Raw genomic sequence first — 20,791 nt, 5'->3', positions numbered from 1 at the left:
TCTTTCTTTCTTCCTTGTCCTCTAGTCATTCTTTTTGAAGCCTGAGTGGATGAATTTCCTGCTGGATACATAATTGAAGCTTGTGTGAAACTTTAAAGAATAAGGAATTGAAGATTTGCTGTAACTTTAAGCTAGAAGAGAGGATGAGCTTGTACATTTACAACTCATTGTTTGTTGAAATTTTGGTGTGAATTCCAAGTAGCAGTTGAAGGCCACATAGAATGAAACCAGATGTGAGTTTTAAACTGTCTTTGATATATTGGCTGCTGTCATAGTGTCACAGCATGTTGCATTTGGCCTTGGTTAAAAATATTCAATGGTTTAGTAGTGTGAACTCAATTTATTCCAATTTTCTTAGTACTTTATTAGTACATACTGTTGAGATCTTCAATCTGACGGTCATGCATTTAAGCTCCCATGATGCCCATCCAATTTGTTAAATGATAGATGGAGTTGAGGGTTGAGCTTTACTGTTGAAGTGAAGTACTTGTGAATGATGACATTGGGACCTCTGATGAACTTGATAGCTAGGGTACGGCTTTGATTATAGTAGAGGCCGGCTTCATAGCAAAGAAATTGAATTTATATACATTGTAGCTTTCTGCAAGTGGAAAAACAGGATTAAAATTGGATTGATGTGGAATTGCTTTGATGGAGCTCAGCCATATCCATCCAAAGAAGACCTGATTTGGCAAAGCTAAATTCCAGAATGAACTGCCAGATTTTGTTGATGTCAGAGCCAGCCAGAGCAAAAAAGCTATCCTGTTCCCAAATATGGGTCTTGAGAACATGAATTTAGAAATCTTATTATTTAGAGATGTATCTTTATGTAAGCTACACAACTTGAAACAAACTTGGAAGTGTGAAATTGAAATTGGTGGAGAAAAACTGCCACCCAAAGCATTAACGTTCTAAGAAAGGGTCACCAGACCTGAAACGTTAACTTTTTGTTATAGGCAACCTTCAGGCTAACATAATTAGCCACCGTGTCCTTGATTTTAGCTGGGTTTCATTCCCACACCTTATCAATATCAATAAAGCAATAATGAAAACTTTTCGTGTGGTCACAGTGAGTGGGGAGAGGATTAAACATAGTTTATTTCATTCTGTAATTCATTGATCTGCTGATATTATCTAAACTTGGAACTAAGTCTGATGGTCTGCATCCCGGGATACTGAAGGAGGTGGCTCGCGAAATCGTGGATGCGTTGGTGATTATTTTCCAGAGTTCGATAGATTCCCTTTGGCTTTTTTTTCTCTTTTCTCTTTGCTCTTCCTCCTCCGTGCGTGCTTCCCTCCCTCCGTCCCTCCAGCTGCCTTTCAGGCCAGCCCTTGCCCACCAGGCTCCTGTAGTCTCCCACATCCCCACACAGGCCAACTGCAAGCCCTCCCCCTGCTTCATAGGGCCGCAGCCTGCATTCTCTCATCCTTCCACACTCCTCCCCCCCTCCATTTCGGAATGCCGGGCACTGACCAGTGGGGTACCGCACGGATCAGTACTGGGACCGCAGCTTTTTACGATCTATCTTCAGGATATACAAGATGGTATTAGCAATAACATTCGCAAATTTCATCAGCTGGGTGGCAGGGTGAAATGTGATGAGGATGTTAGGAGATTACAGGGTGACCTGGATAGGTTAGGTGAGTGGTCAGATGCATGGCAGGTGCAGTTTAATGTGGATAAATGTATGGTTATTCACTTTGGTGGCAAGAACAGGAAGGCAGATTACTACCTCAATGGAATCAATTTATGTGAAGGGGCAGTACAGAGAGATCTGGGTGTTCTTGTATAACAGTCAATGAAGGCAAGCATTCTGGTACAGCAGGTAGTGAAGAAGGCTGATAGCATGCTGGCCTTCATAACAAGAGGGATTGAGTACAGAAGCAAAGAGGTGCTTGTGCAGCTGTACAGGGCCCTGGTGAGACCACACCTGGAGTACTGTGTGCAGTTCTGGTCTCCAAATTTGAGGAAAGACATTCTGGCTATTGAGGGAGTGCAGCGTAGGTTCACGAGGTCAATTCCTGAAATGGCGGGATTACCATACTCTGAAAGACTGGAGCGACTGGGCTTGTATACCCTTGAGTTTAGAAGACTGAGAGGGGATCTGATTGAGACATATAAGATTATGAAAGGATTGGACACTGGCAGCAGGAAACATGTTTCCGCTGATGGGTGAGTGCTGAACCAGAGGACACAGCTTAAAAATACGGGGTAGACCATTTAGGACAGAGATGAGGAGAAACATCTTCACCCAGAGAGTAGTGGTGGCTGTGTGGAATGCTCTGCCCCAGAGGGCAGTGGGGACCCAGTCTCTGGATTCATTTAAGAAAGAGTTGGATAGAGCTCTCAAGGATAGTGGAATCCAGGGGATATGGAGATAAGGCAGGAAGAGGATACTGATTAGGACTGATAAGCCATGTTCATATTGAATGGCGGTGCAGGCTCGAAGGGCTGAATGGCCGCCTCCTGCACCTATTGTCTATTGTCTAATGACTGTCCACTTGCTGAGCTATCCAGAGTACTTCAGTAACTTATGAAATTGTACTTGAACATTAATTAATACTTTTAAGAAAGCTGAAGAATTGTACTGTTGTGGATTAATTAAAAGCTGCAATTAGTTTTTGTACAGTATGGATAAAGATTTAGGCCCACTTCTGCATTTTTCCAACCCATTTGGGAAAGTGCACTGATTCTGAAGTCCCACTACTCCTGGGTTAACCATAAATGTTAATGATTTTGTCAAAGCATGCAAAGTCCCTGATTTAACTGTGTGTTAAATCTAGTTAACAGAACTCAAACTCCTCTTTAATACCTCTATGCAATTATATAGACTGATAGAGACCGACAGGTAGAAAGGGAAAAACACTGGCAAACACATTTCAATAGCACCAGTCCAGGTGGTTTGTTCAGTGATTTTGCTTATCAAGAATTTCTGGTTTTTAGTCTTGTTTCCCTAGGTTCTCTGACTTTGGTGAGGCATAGTGCGATTGTTACTCTAGCTGCAAAGTCTCTTAGGAACTGATTAAAGGCAATAACTGTCAGTAACTGGTAGAGAAAGTAATTGGCTTTCAGGTGTTTTTTTTTAAAATAGAGACAACACATAACCTGCCCTTCCAGCAGTTCAAAGGCTTCTCTCTATATTGCTCACCTAAACCTTTTCAGCTACCCAGGAACCAGAGTTATCACCATATTGCTGGCCTTTTGCATTCAAGGCTAGTCATATTACAGAAGCTAATCAGCTACTTGTTACTGGTCGAATCTCTCTCTGCATCTCCACCGTCGTGCTGTTTACAAAATCCGCCCCCTCCAACACCAACTGCTTGAACAAAGCCAAATAAATATCACAGTTTCAATAATTTGTTTAAAAGTATAATAATTCCTTCCACAGTCCTTCTAAAACTGATCATTTCCCATTTTAGCCCATAAATAAAAATCTTGCCAATGATATTGCCATCAGAATGATTAACTCATCTTGCATAAACTGTAAATTACAGGGATTTATTTAACTTACTAACTGAATAGCGAGCAAAATCTGAACAGAATATTGTTTGATTCTAACAATTTCTTTTAGTACTTATTGCAATCAAAGTGAGGTGGGGGTAGCATGGAATAATTATGTAGCTCTTTCTAAGAGCAGACCTTTACTGTCAGATTCTATGATCTGATCAGGTTCTTCTATCACTGCTGTATGATTTTAGTTTCTGCTGTATCTTCAATAACTACTCTGTAGTTGTCTCCAAACAAAGGCATAATTACTAAGTTGTACACTTCAAATTAGCACGGTAACAGCTGGATTTTTCAAACTTGAGATTGAAGCAAATCTCTTAGATTTTAATAAAGCTAATCCTTTTTTTTAAAAAAAAATCCTTTTGTGGAATGTGGCTGTTACTGGTTATGCCAGTGTTGCCTGTCCTTAATTATCCTTGAATTGAGCAGCTTGCTCAGTCATTTCAGAAGGCAATTAGAGTCAAAAACTTAACTGTTGATCTGGACTCTCATCTCGTCCGGATCAGCAAAGGATGATGGATTTCTTTTCCTAAAGGGCATTAGTAAATCAGCTGGATGTTTAGACAATCGATGATAATTGCCACCATTACTGAAATTCGCTTTCTATTCAGAATGTAATTGAATTTTAAATCCCACTAGCTGTCATGCTGGACTTTTAATCCACATGCCTATAAAATACCTATTGCTCCCCAAGAGTAATAGTTCCATGGGCTAGATGTTACATGTACAAATAACAGAATTGTTGGCTTATCTTGATGTTCAGAGAGCTGTTCTAAACTGACTAGAATTTGGTGTCCTTTTGTAATAACTATCCAAACTAATTAGGTTCCTCACAAAGGCAAAATACACAATTTATTCTTTATACCTTTTTGTTATTTAATAAAATGTCACTTGACTGTTGGCTTGTCAGACTGATGTGAAATTGTGGATGCCTAAATTATTTTAATCTAGTGGCTTAAGACTGATGTCTGCATCTGTTCCCCTCTGGTAGCTTGATGCCATATGAGGTACAGTGAGTGTGCTGGCATGAGGCATCCCATGTACATCTTCAGTTTTTCTGCATCCTTCAGCTCAGCTTGTTGAACAAGCAAGTCCATGATTGTTATGATGGCAGCTGAGGCATCTGGGATATAATTGTTTGTCCCAATGCTCATTGTCTCCTTTACCAATAAGATTTGAGGATCAAAAGCAACTCCAGGAAGGAATGCGTTACAGTGGGCAAATTGGAATTACATTAAGTACAGTAGGTATAGGGAGAGAAAGAAACTGGATGAGGGGTAGTGAGTAGGAAGTAAGAACTGTACAAAATTTTGGTTTTTAATTTTGAAAATTTGGCAACAATTGATTTGCAGCAATGAGATGGAAAAACGAATGTTCCCTTTCTAGGTCATAAGGTTGACCGCAATGCATTAATAATCATAACATTAGAAGGGTATTTATACATTGAATTCCTGGATTTAAATTTGTGTTTTATGGACGAGTAACTTGGAAATAATGCAAACAAATTGCCGAGCAAGTTTTGGTGATAACAACATAACCTGTTGTTTGATTTTTGCATTTTAGTAATGACTGGTATTGTTAATTTACTGTTTTTCCTGCAACATCTTACCTTCACTTACCACTTGATACAGTAAAGATAATATATTAATTGATATCAAATCATTGTTTTAAATAGATTAAATTCTGTACTTAATATTTATTCCTGTTATAGGGAACAAGTGCAGAACAGGACAACCGTTTCAGCAACAAACAGAAGAAGCTCCTAAAGCAATTGAAATTTGCAGAATGTCTTGAGAAAAAGGTAATGTTATCTTATTACTTTGGCATTTGTCAGTACAGCCACCACAACTCTTATTTGCTCTTTCATTAAATGTGCCCATTGCTGCAAGGCAGGCATTTGTTGCTCATTCTTAATTGGCCCTGAACTGAAAGGCTTACTGGACCATTTCACAGGTCGGGTAAGAGGTAGCCACTTTGCTGTGCATTGAGTCACATGTAGATCAAACTGGGTAAGGATTGTGAATGGGCTTGTATGGTGCAGTAGTAGTATCCCTGCATACGAACCACGAGCCTCTGGTTCAAGTCTCACCTGTTCCAGAGGTGTGTCATAACATCTCTGAACAGGTTGATTAGAAAATAGCCTTTTTTTTGCTAATTTTCTTCACTGAAAAACGTGACTAACTCAAATGGGTTTTTATCTTTTGAATATCGGAGTTGGGACGTCATGTTGAGGTTGAACAGGGCATTGGTGAGGAGTACTGCATACAGTTCTGTTCCTGCAAGGTTTCCCACGATGCTGGGAGCGATGGGTTTGAGTTATAAAAATAGGCTGGGGCTTTTTTTTATGCTGACGTGTAGAAGGTTGAGGGCTGACTTTATAGAGGTTTGTAAAATCATAAGGGACATAAATAAGGTTAATAGCAACGGTCTTTTCCCCAAGGTAGTAGAGTTCAAAACTAGGGGCCGTTTTTTAAGGTGAGGAGAAAGATTTTAAAATCTATAAAGGGGAACCTTTTTGTACACTGTGGGTAGTGTGTGAAATGAACTATCAGAGGAAGTAATATATGTAGATTTGGATTGGAAGACATTTGGATAAGTACAGAAATAGGATAGGTTTGGAGGGCCAAACATAGGCAGGTGTGACGAGTTGGCAACATGGTCAGCATGGACCAATTGGTTCAAAGGGTCTGTTTTCATGCTGTAGGATTCTCTGACAGTTGATACTTTCATGGTTGTCAGTTTTTTTTACAAATTGAATTTTAAATTCAGTCATCTGCGATGGTAAGATTTAATGTTTGTGTCCTTAGAGAGTTAACTTTGTCCCCTGGATTACTTCTCCAGTGTTACCAAAGTTTCCACTTTGTCACCATCTCAAACCCACAATACCTTGCTGAGAGGCATTGCAGATTCTAAGCAACATTGGGGGATAGTAGGACAGATGGCCCACTTGGATGCAGAGCTAGTTTTATGGAATGCTCTTCAGGAATGAAGAGAGCCCAAGAGATGTGGGTGTGGTACAGTTCAGAGCTTGTAGCTATGACTTCTGCAAGTACAGGTAGCTGGGTTGAGGAATTAAAATTGGGGATTTTAAGAGGCCAGAATTAGAGTGCAGAGTTCTCAAAGGCTGCAGATCTGGAAGAGGCTACGGAGATTTGAAAATAAAGTGAGGATTTTTAAATTGCAGTATTGCAGGACTAGGATTCTGTTGATTACCATAGGTGTGGTGTGAGCAGTGCTTCAAGTAAGTTAGATGACAGATTGCAGAAGAACTCTGAATGAAGGATGACTTGGATGAATGCAGACGTTTCCAGGGTGGAAAATGGATGGTTTTACATAATAGCACTCGGACAGTTAGTTTAGAGGTAACGTGGGCAAAGGTGACGTTTTGGACAGTGGGCTGAATGGAGGTCAAGCCAGAGTCACTGTTATGGCAGTGAATGTACTTAGGCTTCGATAGATGTGGCCATAAGCTCATTTCAATGTTGAATGTGACACTAAGGTTGCAAGTGGTTTATTACAAACTATTACCAAGATGAGGGTTAAGTCATTGACTAAGGAACAGGATTTTGAAGCAAAAATGAATGACACATGTCCTTAATATTTCTAGTATTTAACTAGAAGAAATGTGTGTCCATCCAGTACTGGATGTCAGACAAGCAGTATGTCAAATCGCAACAGTAAAAGAGTTCAGGTGATTGTGCGCTAAAACTGTCTCCTCAGCTTGTATATGGGACCTAATAGGAGATAAAGGTACACTGTATCAGAACATTGAACTTGAGCTACACGCTCTTGTTAAATTTGAAAGTCTGCTAACACATTCAAGTAAAATAGAGTGCATTTGCCATTATGGAGATTGTGTTTAGCCATGGTACTGACTTATTCACAACCAGTGAGTGGATTGCATATCACTTAAATATTTTTGGCTCAGATAGAATCCGTTAAGCATCTCATCAGAGTCATACAACAAAACTGTTTGATCACCTGTTTCAAGTGGTTCTTTTAATCCCATGTTGACTCTGATCAGTCCATGTCTGCCACTGTTCAGCAATAGGTCTGTCTTTGGAACATGAATAAAGTACCGTGGTGCTTTTTTTATGGATGAAAGATGACATTGCATTAAAGTTTAATAACTGTCCAAAGTGTTGATTTATATTCCACAGTTGCACAATGTACCATCAATTGTTTTGTTAAGGTACCTGCACAACTTGAACTTGGTTTTCAAGTTCCTCAAATCATTTATAAATCATAGCTTTGTGTAATTCATCAGTTTCTTCAATGGTTCTGTAAGTACTTATTTTCAACTGATAAATTGATTTATTAATTAAATATTTCTAACAAAATCGCATACATGTTCATGAAAATAAAATTCCTGTAAGGCGCAGTGCTTATTGTAACTCTGCTTTTCTTGTAAAACATTTTTTATCTCTTCTGCAATCATTAACAGGATATTTGAGTGACTTGCTACTGGGCTTCTGGCGTTTCTCAACGAACTACCAAATTTCCAGGAGAAGTTGGGGTGACATAAATTCCTGGTCCAGTGATCTTGTTTGCACTCAAGTGATATGGGTGGAATCAAAAATTAAATGTAATACAATGTCATTTGTGATGCACATTGGTCCTCTGTTGCAAAACAGTTCCATAGACTAAGGTAAAATATGACACTAGGTGCTATAATCCAAAGTTGCAAGTGCTTGTTAATTGTAGTTCTTTTCGACTGGGTTTCAGGTGGACATGAATAAAGTGAACCTAGAAGTGATCAAACCGTGGATTACACAGAGAGTGACAGAAATGCTTGGGTTCGAGGATGATGTTGTTATTGAGTTCATCTTTAACCATCTTGAAGAGAAGGTAATGATTGGAAACAAGCAAGAGCATTTATAAAAAGTTATTGTGATGTGGTTTTTCACCTGGACTTTTGGTGAAAGAAAGTTATGTAAAGTGTCAGGTTTGCTTGTTTTCTACACAGTTAATATTGAAGACAGTATAAAACATGGTTTAAAAAGCTGCAAGGATAGCTTTAAAATATGATAGGATTCTTTAGGGACCATTTAGCACTTTCAACTATTTTCACAAGGGTACATTGAGAAATTTTTCCTGACTTAGTTTCTTCTGAAAATACGAATTGCAGTTTGATTTGGACTCTAAAATGAAATCTGTGGATGCTCAAAGTTTTTTTTAAAAAGTGCTTGGGTAGCTTCATTTGAGTTCACCGCATTGTAGTTTTCTTTACTTCAAGGAAACGAGCATGAATGTTGATGAATAATGTCTTTGAACAGTCAGCTGAACCTATTTGCATATGCATGGTTGGGTGCTCTTCCTTAAGAGTGCTTAATATACTCTTGTGAAACAGTTGAAAATATTGAATGACCCCCTCAGTTAGCCCTCAGGTAACAAAAAGAAAATCCATCTTGTATGTGTTCTTACTTGTTTTGTTGTATAATAAGCGCCTTTGACAGCATTTTTCTAATGATCGTGTGATTTATGATTTAAAAGGCCTGAACCAAAATGGATGTTATTCCGTCTGAAGTATAGCACCATCACCTTGTTAGGTCACAGCAAAGTGAATTCCAATGTCGCTCTGACCCTCCTCCCTTGATGATGCAGTGTGTGTTTGGAGGTGAGTTGTGTAAAGTGACCAGACGAAAATCCTCATGCCACTCAATGAAGAGCACTCGGACAAACTTTACACTGCTCAGAAGTAAAAAGTGGAAAGCAAAACAGTAGCCAGTCTAGATGAGGAAAAATGTACCATTGCAGATAAAATTGTTTCTGTAATCTAAAAACTGGATATGGCTTTCTTAGTGAAGCTTTAGGCTTATTAATGATCAATGTGAAAATAAAGTACTGTTGTTTTTGAACTCTTAATTAAAATCAAGATGTTGGAACTTTTCTGGAGGGCTAATTGTTTTCTAAAAATACTCAAAACTTCAACTCGCCACTGCAACCCAAGGGATACTGAGACTCCATCTTTCATTTGGGGAAGAATATTTAGGCCTATGTAGGAGGAAAGTCATTTTGATGTGGAACTACAAATGGTACATTTTGAATTTGTGCCACCGTAAGGTTCTATTTTTTTCATGCGACCGAAATGTATCCTTAACATTCAAATGTGTCTGATCTAATTTGTCCACATAGAAATGTTCAGGCTTTTTTATTTTACAAATGAATAACATGACAACAGCTATACTGGTAGTTAGAATTCTGCATGGAAGCAAGGTGTACATCTTGAAAGAAGGAAAAATTATCCTGTTTACTTTGCTTGAAATGTACCTGTTAATAACTGATCATGGAATGACATTGGTGGTGAATAAAGAAAAGTTTGCAGTCCAAGCCGTGCTGCCCTCCCAGTTGCAGGAGGATGTAAGCAGCTCACAAGCAATGCAAAAAGTAGTATAGATTTCCATGTTGCTCTGTTGCATTAATAGGTTCAGTTTGAGTGATATTGCCAGCATGTCTGAGACTCCTCAGAACTGCCAGAAGATTCAAAGTAGTGGTAACTCTTCATGTATTTGTTTACAAATTACATGATCTTTTGAACACCTTTTAAACCATAGAATGTATGCTATACATGTTTAGATATTGAACAAATATCTTCTGTAAAGATAAAAATAGCTTTGGCATCAGTCGTGGAATATTTCTAAAACATGAAATTTTTGAGCAGGGTTTGTCCAAGTTAGAAGAACTATCTTTTGCAACTCTGTATCCACCCAATCGGAACAGATTTAGATATGTTGACCACTATAAATATAACCAATTACTTTAGCAGTCATTCAGTATAGCATAAATGCACTTAGCATAAATCTCATATATACTTATAAAGTAGCATTAGTGGATATGTGGTAGGTTATGAAAATCAGTGGAAGGATCAGCATGTAAATATCTTAGTTCATTGAATTAATACGTTGTAATATAGTTTAGGTGCTTGCATGTTACTAAATATTGTAGTTTAATGTAAAAGTCAGATTTGGAGAGGTAGCAACAGCTCTGCTTCACTTGGAGCATGAAGGCAAGTTTTATTTAAGCAGAAGTTTAATATAAACTGTTCATTTTTCTTTTATGTGGCTGTTTACTCATTATTGCTTGTTCGTCTCTTACAATTTAGATAAATGATATAACATTATACTCAAGGTGATTGAGTTGCAGTAGGGAGTCGGAAGCAACCCAAGGGAACATCTTTCTCTACAGGGGACTTGGAACTTTGGGTTCAGGAGTCGACCAGAAGAAATTGAAGACCTCAGGACTCTGTACTTGCTTTATGGTGTTCTGACACGTTTGTGTGTTTTTTTTACTGGACCTCGTTGCTCTGGCAACCTATGTGCAGTACCCATTCACTAAAACAACGAAAGGCCCATTGGCTATTGTCAGGAAATAGTGAGAGGCAGTCTGGCCTCGTAAATGGGATTTAAGTGTATTGTTCATATTGAAAGAAATCTTAAGACAAAGATGACACTCAGCCAATTTATATAGGCTGATAGATCAGGGAAATGGTACGCAGTATAGATAGAAAAAAAATTAATGTAATTTGCTATTATCTAAAGTTTGAAACTGTCAATTTTGCCTTAAGAATATTGAGGTAGATTGAAAGTAGTAGAGTGGACTGCTTTTGGATTTTTCCAAATAACCTTTCTGCCTTCATCTTGTGTCTGTTGCAGAACCCAGACGCAAAGCTGATGCAGATTAATTTGACGGGGTTCTTGAATGGAAAGAATGCACGAATGTTCATGGGGGAACTTTGGCCACTGCTCTTGAGTGCACAAGAAAACATCGCAGGAATTCCCTCTGCTTTTCTCGAACAAAAGAAAGAAGAAATCAAGCAGAGACAGGTAATCTATTTGTAGATCTCTGTAGGTGATAGAGCTAATCCACTAGGTTACAATCAAATACATTAGAGGCTTTTTTTTCTCTAGATGATTTGCAAGTTACCTATCTCTCAGGAGTCTTGTAATTTGCATATATGAATAAAGGCCATATTGTTCCTTATCTGTCTGCTGTCAACTAGGGGTGGTTAGGTCAAGTCAATTAAAAAACCTGGAAGGAAAACAGCACCTAGTAAGAAACTTAAAGACTGAGTAGGAGTGAATAAGGTTATTACAGGAAGGAGAAGTAAAAAGTTAAATGTTCTTTATTTAAGTGCAAGAAATATGTGCCATAAGATGGGTGACCTAGTGAAACAAATAGAAACAAGTCATTTAAAATGCCACTACAGGGACAAGTTCAGTTGACCAAGGGCAGGAAATTTTATTTAGAGTGTGACAGACAAAATGGCAAAGGACAGATGGATAGCCCTGATGATCTCAGAACATCGCGAAGTAGAATTTGTATGAGTGGAAATTAAATCAGCAAACGTTGCTAGGTGTGGCTTTTATGCTCCTGAGCAGTAGTTCAAGAAACTATTTAAGTAGTTCAAAGAAAAGTTTATTTGATTGAAAAACGAAACTCAGCAAAAATGGCCCATCTGTGATTGTCAGGAAGTTAAGAATAGTATTAGATTAAATGAAGATGCTTGTTTTATTCGAGTCTGAAAATTGGAAGTGTTTTAGAAACTAGCAAATATCTGTCTTAACGTTGATTAAATGTGGAAAAATTAGAAAAATGCATAAACTAACTAAAACCACAGTAACAGATTTTAAGAGCCTTATAAATGCATAAAAAGAAAAGCTAAGTTAGAAATTGGTCCTTTGGAATTGCAGACAGGAAAAATGATTGTGGGAGCAGAGAAAATGGCAGAGTTACTGAACAAATATGTTGTCTATCTACCTCAGAAGACACATTTATCTCTGAAATAAATTTAATCTCTGAATAGCCTGAGGGCTTAAAAAGAAGAAATTGAAATAATCAGAAATGGTATTGCAGAAATTTAAGGAGCTAAAATCTGCCAAATCCCCTGGGTACAGCGGCCTCACCCCTATGGCTGTTTTAAAAAGAGCTGCAAAGAAAGTGAATGTAGTAGCTGTGATTTTCGAACATTTATTAGGTTTGGAATAGTTCTATCTGACTGGAAGTTTGTTAATATTAATACACTTTTCCAAGAAGGATGGGAAAGAGAAAAGAAGGGAATTGCATGCCAATGAGCCCGACATCACTGGGGGATAAAATGATGGCATCAATTGTGAAAGTTCGAACAATGTTTACGAAAGCATACTGCAATTAGAGCACGTTAGCATGGTTTTGCTGAAGGCAAACAGTGTTGACAGGTTTGGAGTTTTTTTTTGAGGATCTAGCTAGATAAAGGGTATGCCTGGGTTTCCGAAAAACATTTAATAAGGACTGAAAAAACTGATAGCTAAGTTAAGGAATTGTCAAGTTAGTGATAATATATTAGCATGGATGGAGGATTAGTAACGGACCAGAAGCAGAGAGTGGTCATAAACAAGGAATTTTCAATTTGACAGGCAGTGAATGGTGTAGTGCTACAGACATCCATGCAAGGTCACTTGCAATCTGCATTAATGACTTTGGTGGTACAGAGACCAGCAGTTATACTATTTTTTTAGTATAAAGCAGTTATACTATTTTTTAGTCTGGAAGGATTGAATCTTGTGTGCAAGGTTGGCTGCCATGACTACTTTTAAGCCTCTTAGTAACACTCCTTATTTATAAAAAAAAATGATTATGCTTATGTCGAAATACTATTCAGTTTCCTTATGCTGACTGTACTTTGCTCACTACTTCCTTATTTTGATCCTGAAAGAGACTGGGTGATCCCTATGTGCGAATACTCCTATCTCTTACCTTCAGTTTAGGTAACAGCCTGCAGAATGAGTTTGGGCACATTGTAACTGGGTTTCTAACAGGTGGAGACCCATGCTACAAAATTGAATATAGTATTGTCTTAAGTTGTAATAAGCCAGCAACCTTACTCATATCCCCATAAATATGACTAATGTTTCACATCAAAACACTTAGAATTGGTGGATGCTTTTCAAAAGAAAAATTTAATGAACTTGTATAAATTGAAATTAAAGTTTAGCTGAAGTTGGATATTATCTTAATCTAGTTTAGAGTTAGTTGAAGTCAGTCCAGTGAAATGTAAGTTTTTAGTGACAAGTAAACCAAGCAGCCAAGATTATGACCACCTGAGAAGGAGCCAGTTGTTTAAGTTCTCCTCTCGGTTTGTTGTGTCAAGTCTGACATGTTATGTCCAACTATAGTAACTAAGACAATATAATGTGATTTTAACCCTCGGATAACTGCTCTGGGATGATCTTTGTACAGTCTGTGCAGATGGATTGCACTGAAGTTTAGTGGTTCTGAATTGTGATTTTTTTTTATGCTAACATATCACACAATGGCCAAAATAGGAGTTATGACAATGATGTTATATCTAATCCCAGATATAATTGAACTGAGTAGGTTTGAAGTTTTAAATAAATCTTTACACGTTGTCTGCATCTGACTGAATATTTTTAGTTCATTAGCACATCACATTATTTCAAGTTCACAAAAGGACTCACCGGTTGTAGCTACTGTTTCTTGAATCTTTGTTTCTGTTCATGCTTTGCCAGGTACAACATGATAAGTTAATCCATTAATTATCTTTAAGTTTTGTTTTATAATTCATGGACAGCTCAATGATGATCCCAATATTGCATAGTTATAGGGACAGCAGCTGTCTTTACAACTATAAAACTGGTGCTAATGTCTTGCTTCCATACAAGCACAGTAAAACATGACATTCCAGACGTGCTGTCAGTGATACCTTGCACCTTCAGGGAGGTGTGTTGAAATTCTAGTGGATGAAAATTTAAAAGAATCACTGGAATTGATGTGAACTTTCACTTTTTATGCTGTTGGTCTCCCCCTTAAGATCCTTGAAATCCTAAAATAAATTTTTAAATTGTGCACCAAGTCATAATCATAGTTGAACAACTCTTTATCCTGACAAACTAATTTTGTTCTTGAATGTCAAACCTCCAGTACGATGATTTAAAAACTATCCACAGATCTTCAAAATAATGACATTTGCTTGATATTTCAGATTCTACATTAATCCCATTTATATATCCCAATCTTTATTATATTTGCTATACAGTGAGCAACAATTGATGGATAATGAGTGCCTTTAGAGAACATTAAGTGAATATCCCATCTTTTCCTTGTTTGTGTATCTTTCTCAATTTGTATCTGCGAGTAAAGAAATTGGCTGCTGTTTTAGCTTCACTATATTGCATTAATTCTTAGCTGTTTGGTTTTCCATGCAAGTACAAAACAGTAGTCAGAAAAATGTTTTCCCAGTTCTAAACATTTGTTTAGTTTAAAAGTAATTTGCTCTCGTATGAATCCAGGAAATAGCTGATTGTGCTGATAATCAACAGTGGAGCATTGAAACACAATATGATGGAGTACATTTTCCTTTCCATTCACAAGTTTATAAATTTCTTGTTACAGATAGAACAGGAAAAGCTGGCTACCATGAAGAAACAAGATGAAGAGAAGGAAAAAAAAGATAAGGAAGACAAAGAAAATAGGGAAAAGAGAGACCGTTCCAGAAGTCCAAAGAGGTGATTAAGAATGAAGTCTGTTATAAGGTTATGGTTGTATTCGGCATTTGGGCAAATCACATAATCTAGTTCTTTGATTTTTAATGTACCAATTTATATGGTATGGTAATATAACTTGTTAACAATATTGCACTGGCTAAGTCCATGCTTTTCCATGCATAATGCAGTCTAGCACAATGCATCAATAACTGCCTTCCTTTATTATGCCGAATAGATATATTTAGAATAAGATAACGTTTTTACAACTTTTGATTTTATTAAGCAAAAGATTTGTATTATTTACTGATCCTGATGCACTTCACCTGTGACAAGTGTTCAAACATCTATCATAAATCCTGTACATTCAGAGCAATATTCTGGGGATGGCAGATGGGAATGATATGGAAATTATAATTTTTTTAAAGTTCCCTCACTTTCTCCTTATCTCAAATTAATCTCCAGTTAAACCGTCACCTGTTTTAACTATGCATTTTGCTGGTTATATTATTTCTTCATGTGCATGTTTCTTTGACCCTTTAGCTCCCCTTTTCTCTCAGTTCCCTTTGTGTTCATTAATAATAGCTTCTATTTTTAATGGAGTCTAAACCTGAGCTGTTAACTTGTCCTTTCCAGTCATAAATGCTGCTTAGTATGTTTTGTTTCCAGCATGCTCTGTTTCTTCCCATTTCCAGCATCTAATGTTTTGTTCATAATGGTGAATATTTATTTCAATTCTGGGTATGCTGACTGCTACCTAGTGTTTAAAAACCACTCTTTATTTGATGCTGTCTGACAAATATCTTGCGTTAGTGGCGGATTTGCTAAATATTGTAGAGATTGATCTCTGCTTTAGACTCCTTTACTATAGCTTTTTTTTTGAAAAGCATGAGATGCCAAAGTGCATGTTGCATGTTCTATTTTTTCTTAAAAGCGCTATTAATAAATGTTGAAGCATTTGATATGGGTTTTATCATTTGTTGAGGCATTTTAAAACTGGTCATAGAAATACTGAATTATCTTAACTGTTTCATGAATGTTAAGTTGAAATTGTTAGTCCTTTTGGCTTTTCTATGCATCCCTGATCCAGAAAATCGGAATTCGTGAGCTATAACAGTAATCTCTGTAATTTCCCAATAAACAATCTTAATAGCATCTTAGTGTTGGTTCGAAAGGCTGGTAGATTTTATTGAAGTGGTTTTTGTAAAACAGTAATCATAACTGGAAGCATTTTAACATCTTATCTGAAAACAACAACTGTTTAAATATTAAATTTGCTATTCAAGTTTTTAAAGAAATGAACTTTTGTAGGCGCAAGTCAAGATCTCCATCACCTAGGAGACGGTCCCCAGCAAGGAAGGAACGAAAGCATTCTCTCTCTAAGTCTCCTCGTCGTAGGACTAGAAGTCGGAGCAGAAGTGCTTCTCCAGTGACTAATATTAAGAAACCTGAACAACTGTCGCCTGAACCAGATCTTTCACTAAAAGAAAGGAAAGAATCTCCTGCTCCAGAAGCAACTTCAACAAGGTTAGTTTAAATAGAGAATTTGTAATATTTTGCCAACGTCAAGATTTGTAACAAAATCAAATTAGTTTAAAAAAATGAACAATTAGGTGGAAATTAATCAGGGAATCTTGTAGACTTAAGCCTCAGTACTTATGATGGAAGCTTAAATTTTTGAGCTACAATTGGTTGTTAGAAAATGGATTTAATGGCTGGACTTGTTTGTTTTTGAGATTGTATCTGGTTGTTGTAAACCAAGGTTATGTTTGGAGAGAAAATGGTTTGCAGCATACCTCTTAAAGCTGTTGCAAAAAATGTTGAGACAGCCAAAGTATTTGAATTTTAATCTTTTACACTTCATTGCTTTTTTGTGTACACTTCCAACCTAGAACACCAGAATTTAGGGACTGGGAGAAGACAAAAACTGCATTTGAAGTATGTTGGAACTATAAATAGATTAGATTACTTAGTGTGGAAACAGGCCCTTTGTCCCAACAAGTCCACACCGACCCACCGAAGCGCAACCCACCCAGATCCATTCCCCGACATTTACCCCTTCACCTAACACTACAGGCAATTTAGTACGGCCAATTCACCTAACCTGCACATTTTTGGACTGTGGGAGGAAACTGGAGCACCCGGAGGCAACCCATGCAGACACTGGTAGAATGTGCAAACTCCACACACAGTCAGTCGTCTGAGGCGGGAATTGAACCCGGGTCTCTGGCACTGAGAGGCAGCAGTGCTAAGCATTGTGCCACCGTGCCGCCCAAATAGTGTTTAGCTCCATTTGTTAACTCTGAATGATGGGTTTGAGTTCCAGTTAAGTATTTGAATCTTTTGATTAGAATAATGCTCATAAACCTTTGATCATTGGACATAGTGTAGAACGTTCACGATGGTAAATGTAGGACTAGGACATAGGAGTTTTATGACTACTCTGGCCCTTATATTGTGGCTTAACTAAGTATGTCTCTAATTGTAGCGAAGAGTTCAACATACTGGTTTTCTGATCTTCAATAGTGACATTCTGAAGGAAATTAAACCTGTGATACCAGAGGTGAAGGAAATTTTATTAGAACAGCCAACGAAAAAGGAGAAGGAAAGAAAAGACAGGAATCGTCATCGGTCACGGTCACGGTCTAAATCTAAGTCTAGGTCCCATTCACGCTCTCATTCACGGCCAAGGAGGCGTCCCAGATCCAGATCTAGGTAAATTATTTTGCTTTCTCCCTCTTCGTTAATAAACATTTTATAACCACATTTTTAAAATTCTGGATTATTAGTTACAATTTCATTATTTCAGGTCCTATTCACCTCGAAGATGGCCCAGTCCAAGGCGGAGGTCTCCTCCTCCTCGAAGGAGGAGTCCACCAAGGCGTCTGCCACCACCACCCCCTCCATCCAGACATCGAAGGAGTCGGTCACCTATTAGAAGGTATGCTTTCAACTTCAGATTTCCTTAACGGTTGTAAAAACATATACTCATTCACAGTAATAACTTTAAACATGTGGAATTGGTTTTCAGTGTTCAGTATGCACTTTCAAACTCAATAGACTGGATTTAAAAATAGTTTCTAAATATTCATTTTGTTTGTTCTAAGGTCAGTGCTTTGTACCATTTTCAATAAATATATTAGCAAACTGTTCAGTTGGATAGCTGTAATTTAAAAATATTGCCACCAGTTTCTCTCCGTTGTCCAATATCCTGTTTCCTATGCCGAAGAATTCTAGGAATCCAACAATTTTGAATCAGAAGCCCAAAACTGAAGTTGTGAATATGCAATCTACTTTTTGGAGAATACAACAGACTATGGTTCTGCAAATCAATTTTACTTTTGACCAAAATGGCTATTCTCCATTTCTTTACTCAAAAATAATTTTCCAAAGACAGATATTTGGAACAATTTTGGAGCAACATGCTGATTTAAATGGAAGTGTTTGCACAATCTGTATGTAAAATAGGGCATCTCTATGATATTGCTCTCTGGTAAAAACTGAAATAGCATAGATGTGCTAAATATTTGCATTTCACTCACCCAAAGCTTCATGTTGGAAAATGTATTACGGCAGAGGGAGAAGAAAATCTTATCTCTTCCCTAAAAGGGTGATCCAAAAGTGTTTTTTTTTGTCTGCTTCCTCTTTAAGCAAGTTACAGACAACTCCAACCAGAACCTGATGAATAAATTTGCCCAGTTGTCCCACAATACCAAAGCAGTCAAATCAATAAGAGCACAAGCTGGTACTAATACAAAATAATCTCACTTTATTAGGAACAAAATTACAATAATCTTTAATACTAAACATACTATCCCTAATCTTATTTGGTCCCTAAGGTTGTAATACTTCCCGAATCTCTTGTAAATTTACACAGTTGCTCTCTGGCTCTGTCTCTGGGTTTGCAAAGCTGCTTTCTTCCCCTCTGAATAGTCAGCTGGTCTCTACTTCTTGTTGTGCTAGTCCCCTTGAAAGGCTTCAGAAAGATTTATAGGTGAACTCTTTTTTTATTATTATTATTATATGTCTTAGATGGTTTTCTGGAACGTTCTATAGTTCTGGCCAATCATAAGAACATAAGACATCCTACTTACCCGCACTCTTTCCCCATAGCCCTTCATTCCTTGCGAGATAAGAATTTATTAGTCTCTGCCTTGAAGGCACCCAACATCCCGGCCTCCACTGTGCTCCATTGCAATGAATTCCACAGGCCCACCACTCTCTGGCTGAAGAAATGTCTCCTCATTTCCATTCTAAATTGACCCCCTCTAATTTTAAGACTATGCCCACACGTCCTTGTCTCCCTGTCTAACGGAAACAACTTCCCAGCATCCACCCTTTCTAAGCCATGCATTATCTTCTAAGTTTCTATTCGATCTCCCCTCAACCTTCTAAACTCTAATGAATACAATCCCCGGATCCTCAGCCGATCATAATATATTAGGCCTAGCATTCCAAGGATCATCCATGTGAATCGCTGCTGGACATGCTCCAGTGCCAGTATGTCCTTCCTGAAGTGTGGGGCCCAAAATTGGACATAGTATTCTAAATGGAGCCTAACTAGAGCTTTATAAAGTCTCAGAAACATGTCGCTGCTTTTATATTCCAACCCTCGAGATAAATAACAACATTACATTTGCTTTCTTAATCACGGACACGACCTGCAAATCAACCTTGGGAGAATCCTGGACTAGCACTCCAAATCCCTTTGTACTTTGGCTTTCTGAATTTTCTCACCGTTTTAAAAAATAGTCCATGCCTGTATTCTTTTATCCAAAGTGCAAGATCTCGCACTTGCTGATGTTGAATTTCATCAGCCATTTACTGGACTACTCTCCTAAACTGTCTAAATCGTTCTGCAGCCTCCCCACCTCCTCAGTACTACCTGCCTTTTCGCCTAACTTCGTATCATCGGTGAACTTTGCCAGAATGCCCCCGTCCCTTCATCCAGATCTTTAATATATTAACGTGAACAGCTGCGGCCCCAGCACTGAACCCACTGTGGGACCCCACTTGTCACAAGCTGCCATTCTGAAACAGAATCTTTTTATCCAATTCTCTGCCTTCTGCCAGCCAACCAATCCTCAATCCATGCCAGTAGCTCACCTCGAACACCATGGGCACTCGCCTTACTCAGCAGGCTCCCATGAGGCACCTTATCAAAGGCCTTTTGGAAGTCTAAATAGTGAAACCCAGTGGATGTCATCTGTTACCTCTGCAAAGAATTCTAACAGGTTTGTCAGGCACGACCTCCCCATACTAAGTCCATGGTGACTTGTTCTAATCTGACTCTGCACTTCCTCAATGATAGATTCTTGAATTTTATCTACAATCAAGGTTAGGCTAATCGGCCTATAATTTTCCATCTTTTTTGTCTTGATCTTTTCTTGAACAACGGGGTTACAACAGTGATTTTTTCCAATCGTCCAGAACTTTCCCTGATTAGTGATTTTTGAAAGATCACAGTTGGCGTTTCTGCTATTTCCTCAGCCACCTCTCTCGGAACTCGACACAGCCCATCGGGGCCAGGATATTTATCAATGTTTAGACCTTTTCGCTCTTCTAGGCACTTTCTCTTTTGTAATGGCTACCATACACAACTCTGTCCCCTGATTCTCCTTAATTGTTGGGATATTACTCCTGTCTTTCACTGTGAAGACTGACACAGAGTACTTATTAAGTTCTTCAGCTGTTGCTTTATCTCCCATCACTAGCCTTCCAGCATCAGTTTGGAGCGGCCCAGTATGGGCGGCACGGTGACACAGTGGTTAGCACTGCTGCCTCACAGCGCCAGAGACCCGGGTTC

At 38.1% G+C, this 20,791-nt stretch overlaps 1 protein-coding gene across 7 annotated transcripts in view; it reads left to right on the top strand.

Moving 5' to 3' along the window:
• The window catches only part of srrm1 (serine/arginine repetitive matrix 1), a 59,995-nt gene that overhangs the window by 10,947 nt on the left and 28,257 nt on the right, over positions 1–20,791 (top strand). For 6 of the 7 annotated variants that reach the window (XM_043717658.1, XM_043717660.1, XM_043717662.1 and 3 more), the window contains 7 exons: positions 5,220–5,309; positions 8,234–8,356; positions 11,161–11,331; positions 14,897–15,009; positions 16,297–16,512; positions 17,512–17,700; positions 17,795–17,926. In XM_043717658.1, coding sequence (XP_043573593.1) covers positions 5,220–5,309; positions 8,234–8,356; positions 11,161–11,331; positions 14,897–15,009; positions 16,297–16,512; positions 17,512–17,700; positions 17,795–17,926 — 1,034 coding nt within the window. Of the gene's footprint in view, positions 1–5,219; positions 5,310–8,233; positions 8,357–9,020; positions 9,126–11,160; positions 11,332–14,896; positions 15,010–16,296; positions 16,513–17,511; positions 17,701–17,794; positions 17,927–20,791 lie in introns of those variants that run through there. The other variant, XM_043717663.1, reaches the window with a different exon arrangement.

This window comes from Chiloscyllium plagiosum, chromosome 27, assembly GCF_004010195.1.
Source record: "Chiloscyllium plagiosum isolate BGI_BamShark_2017 chromosome 27, ASM401019v2, whole genome shotgun sequence".
Lineage (NCBI taxonomy): Eukaryota > Metazoa > Chordata > Chondrichthyes > Orectolobiformes > Hemiscylliidae > Chiloscyllium > Chiloscyllium plagiosum.
This window is presented reverse-complemented; position numbering and strand designations above follow the sequence as displayed.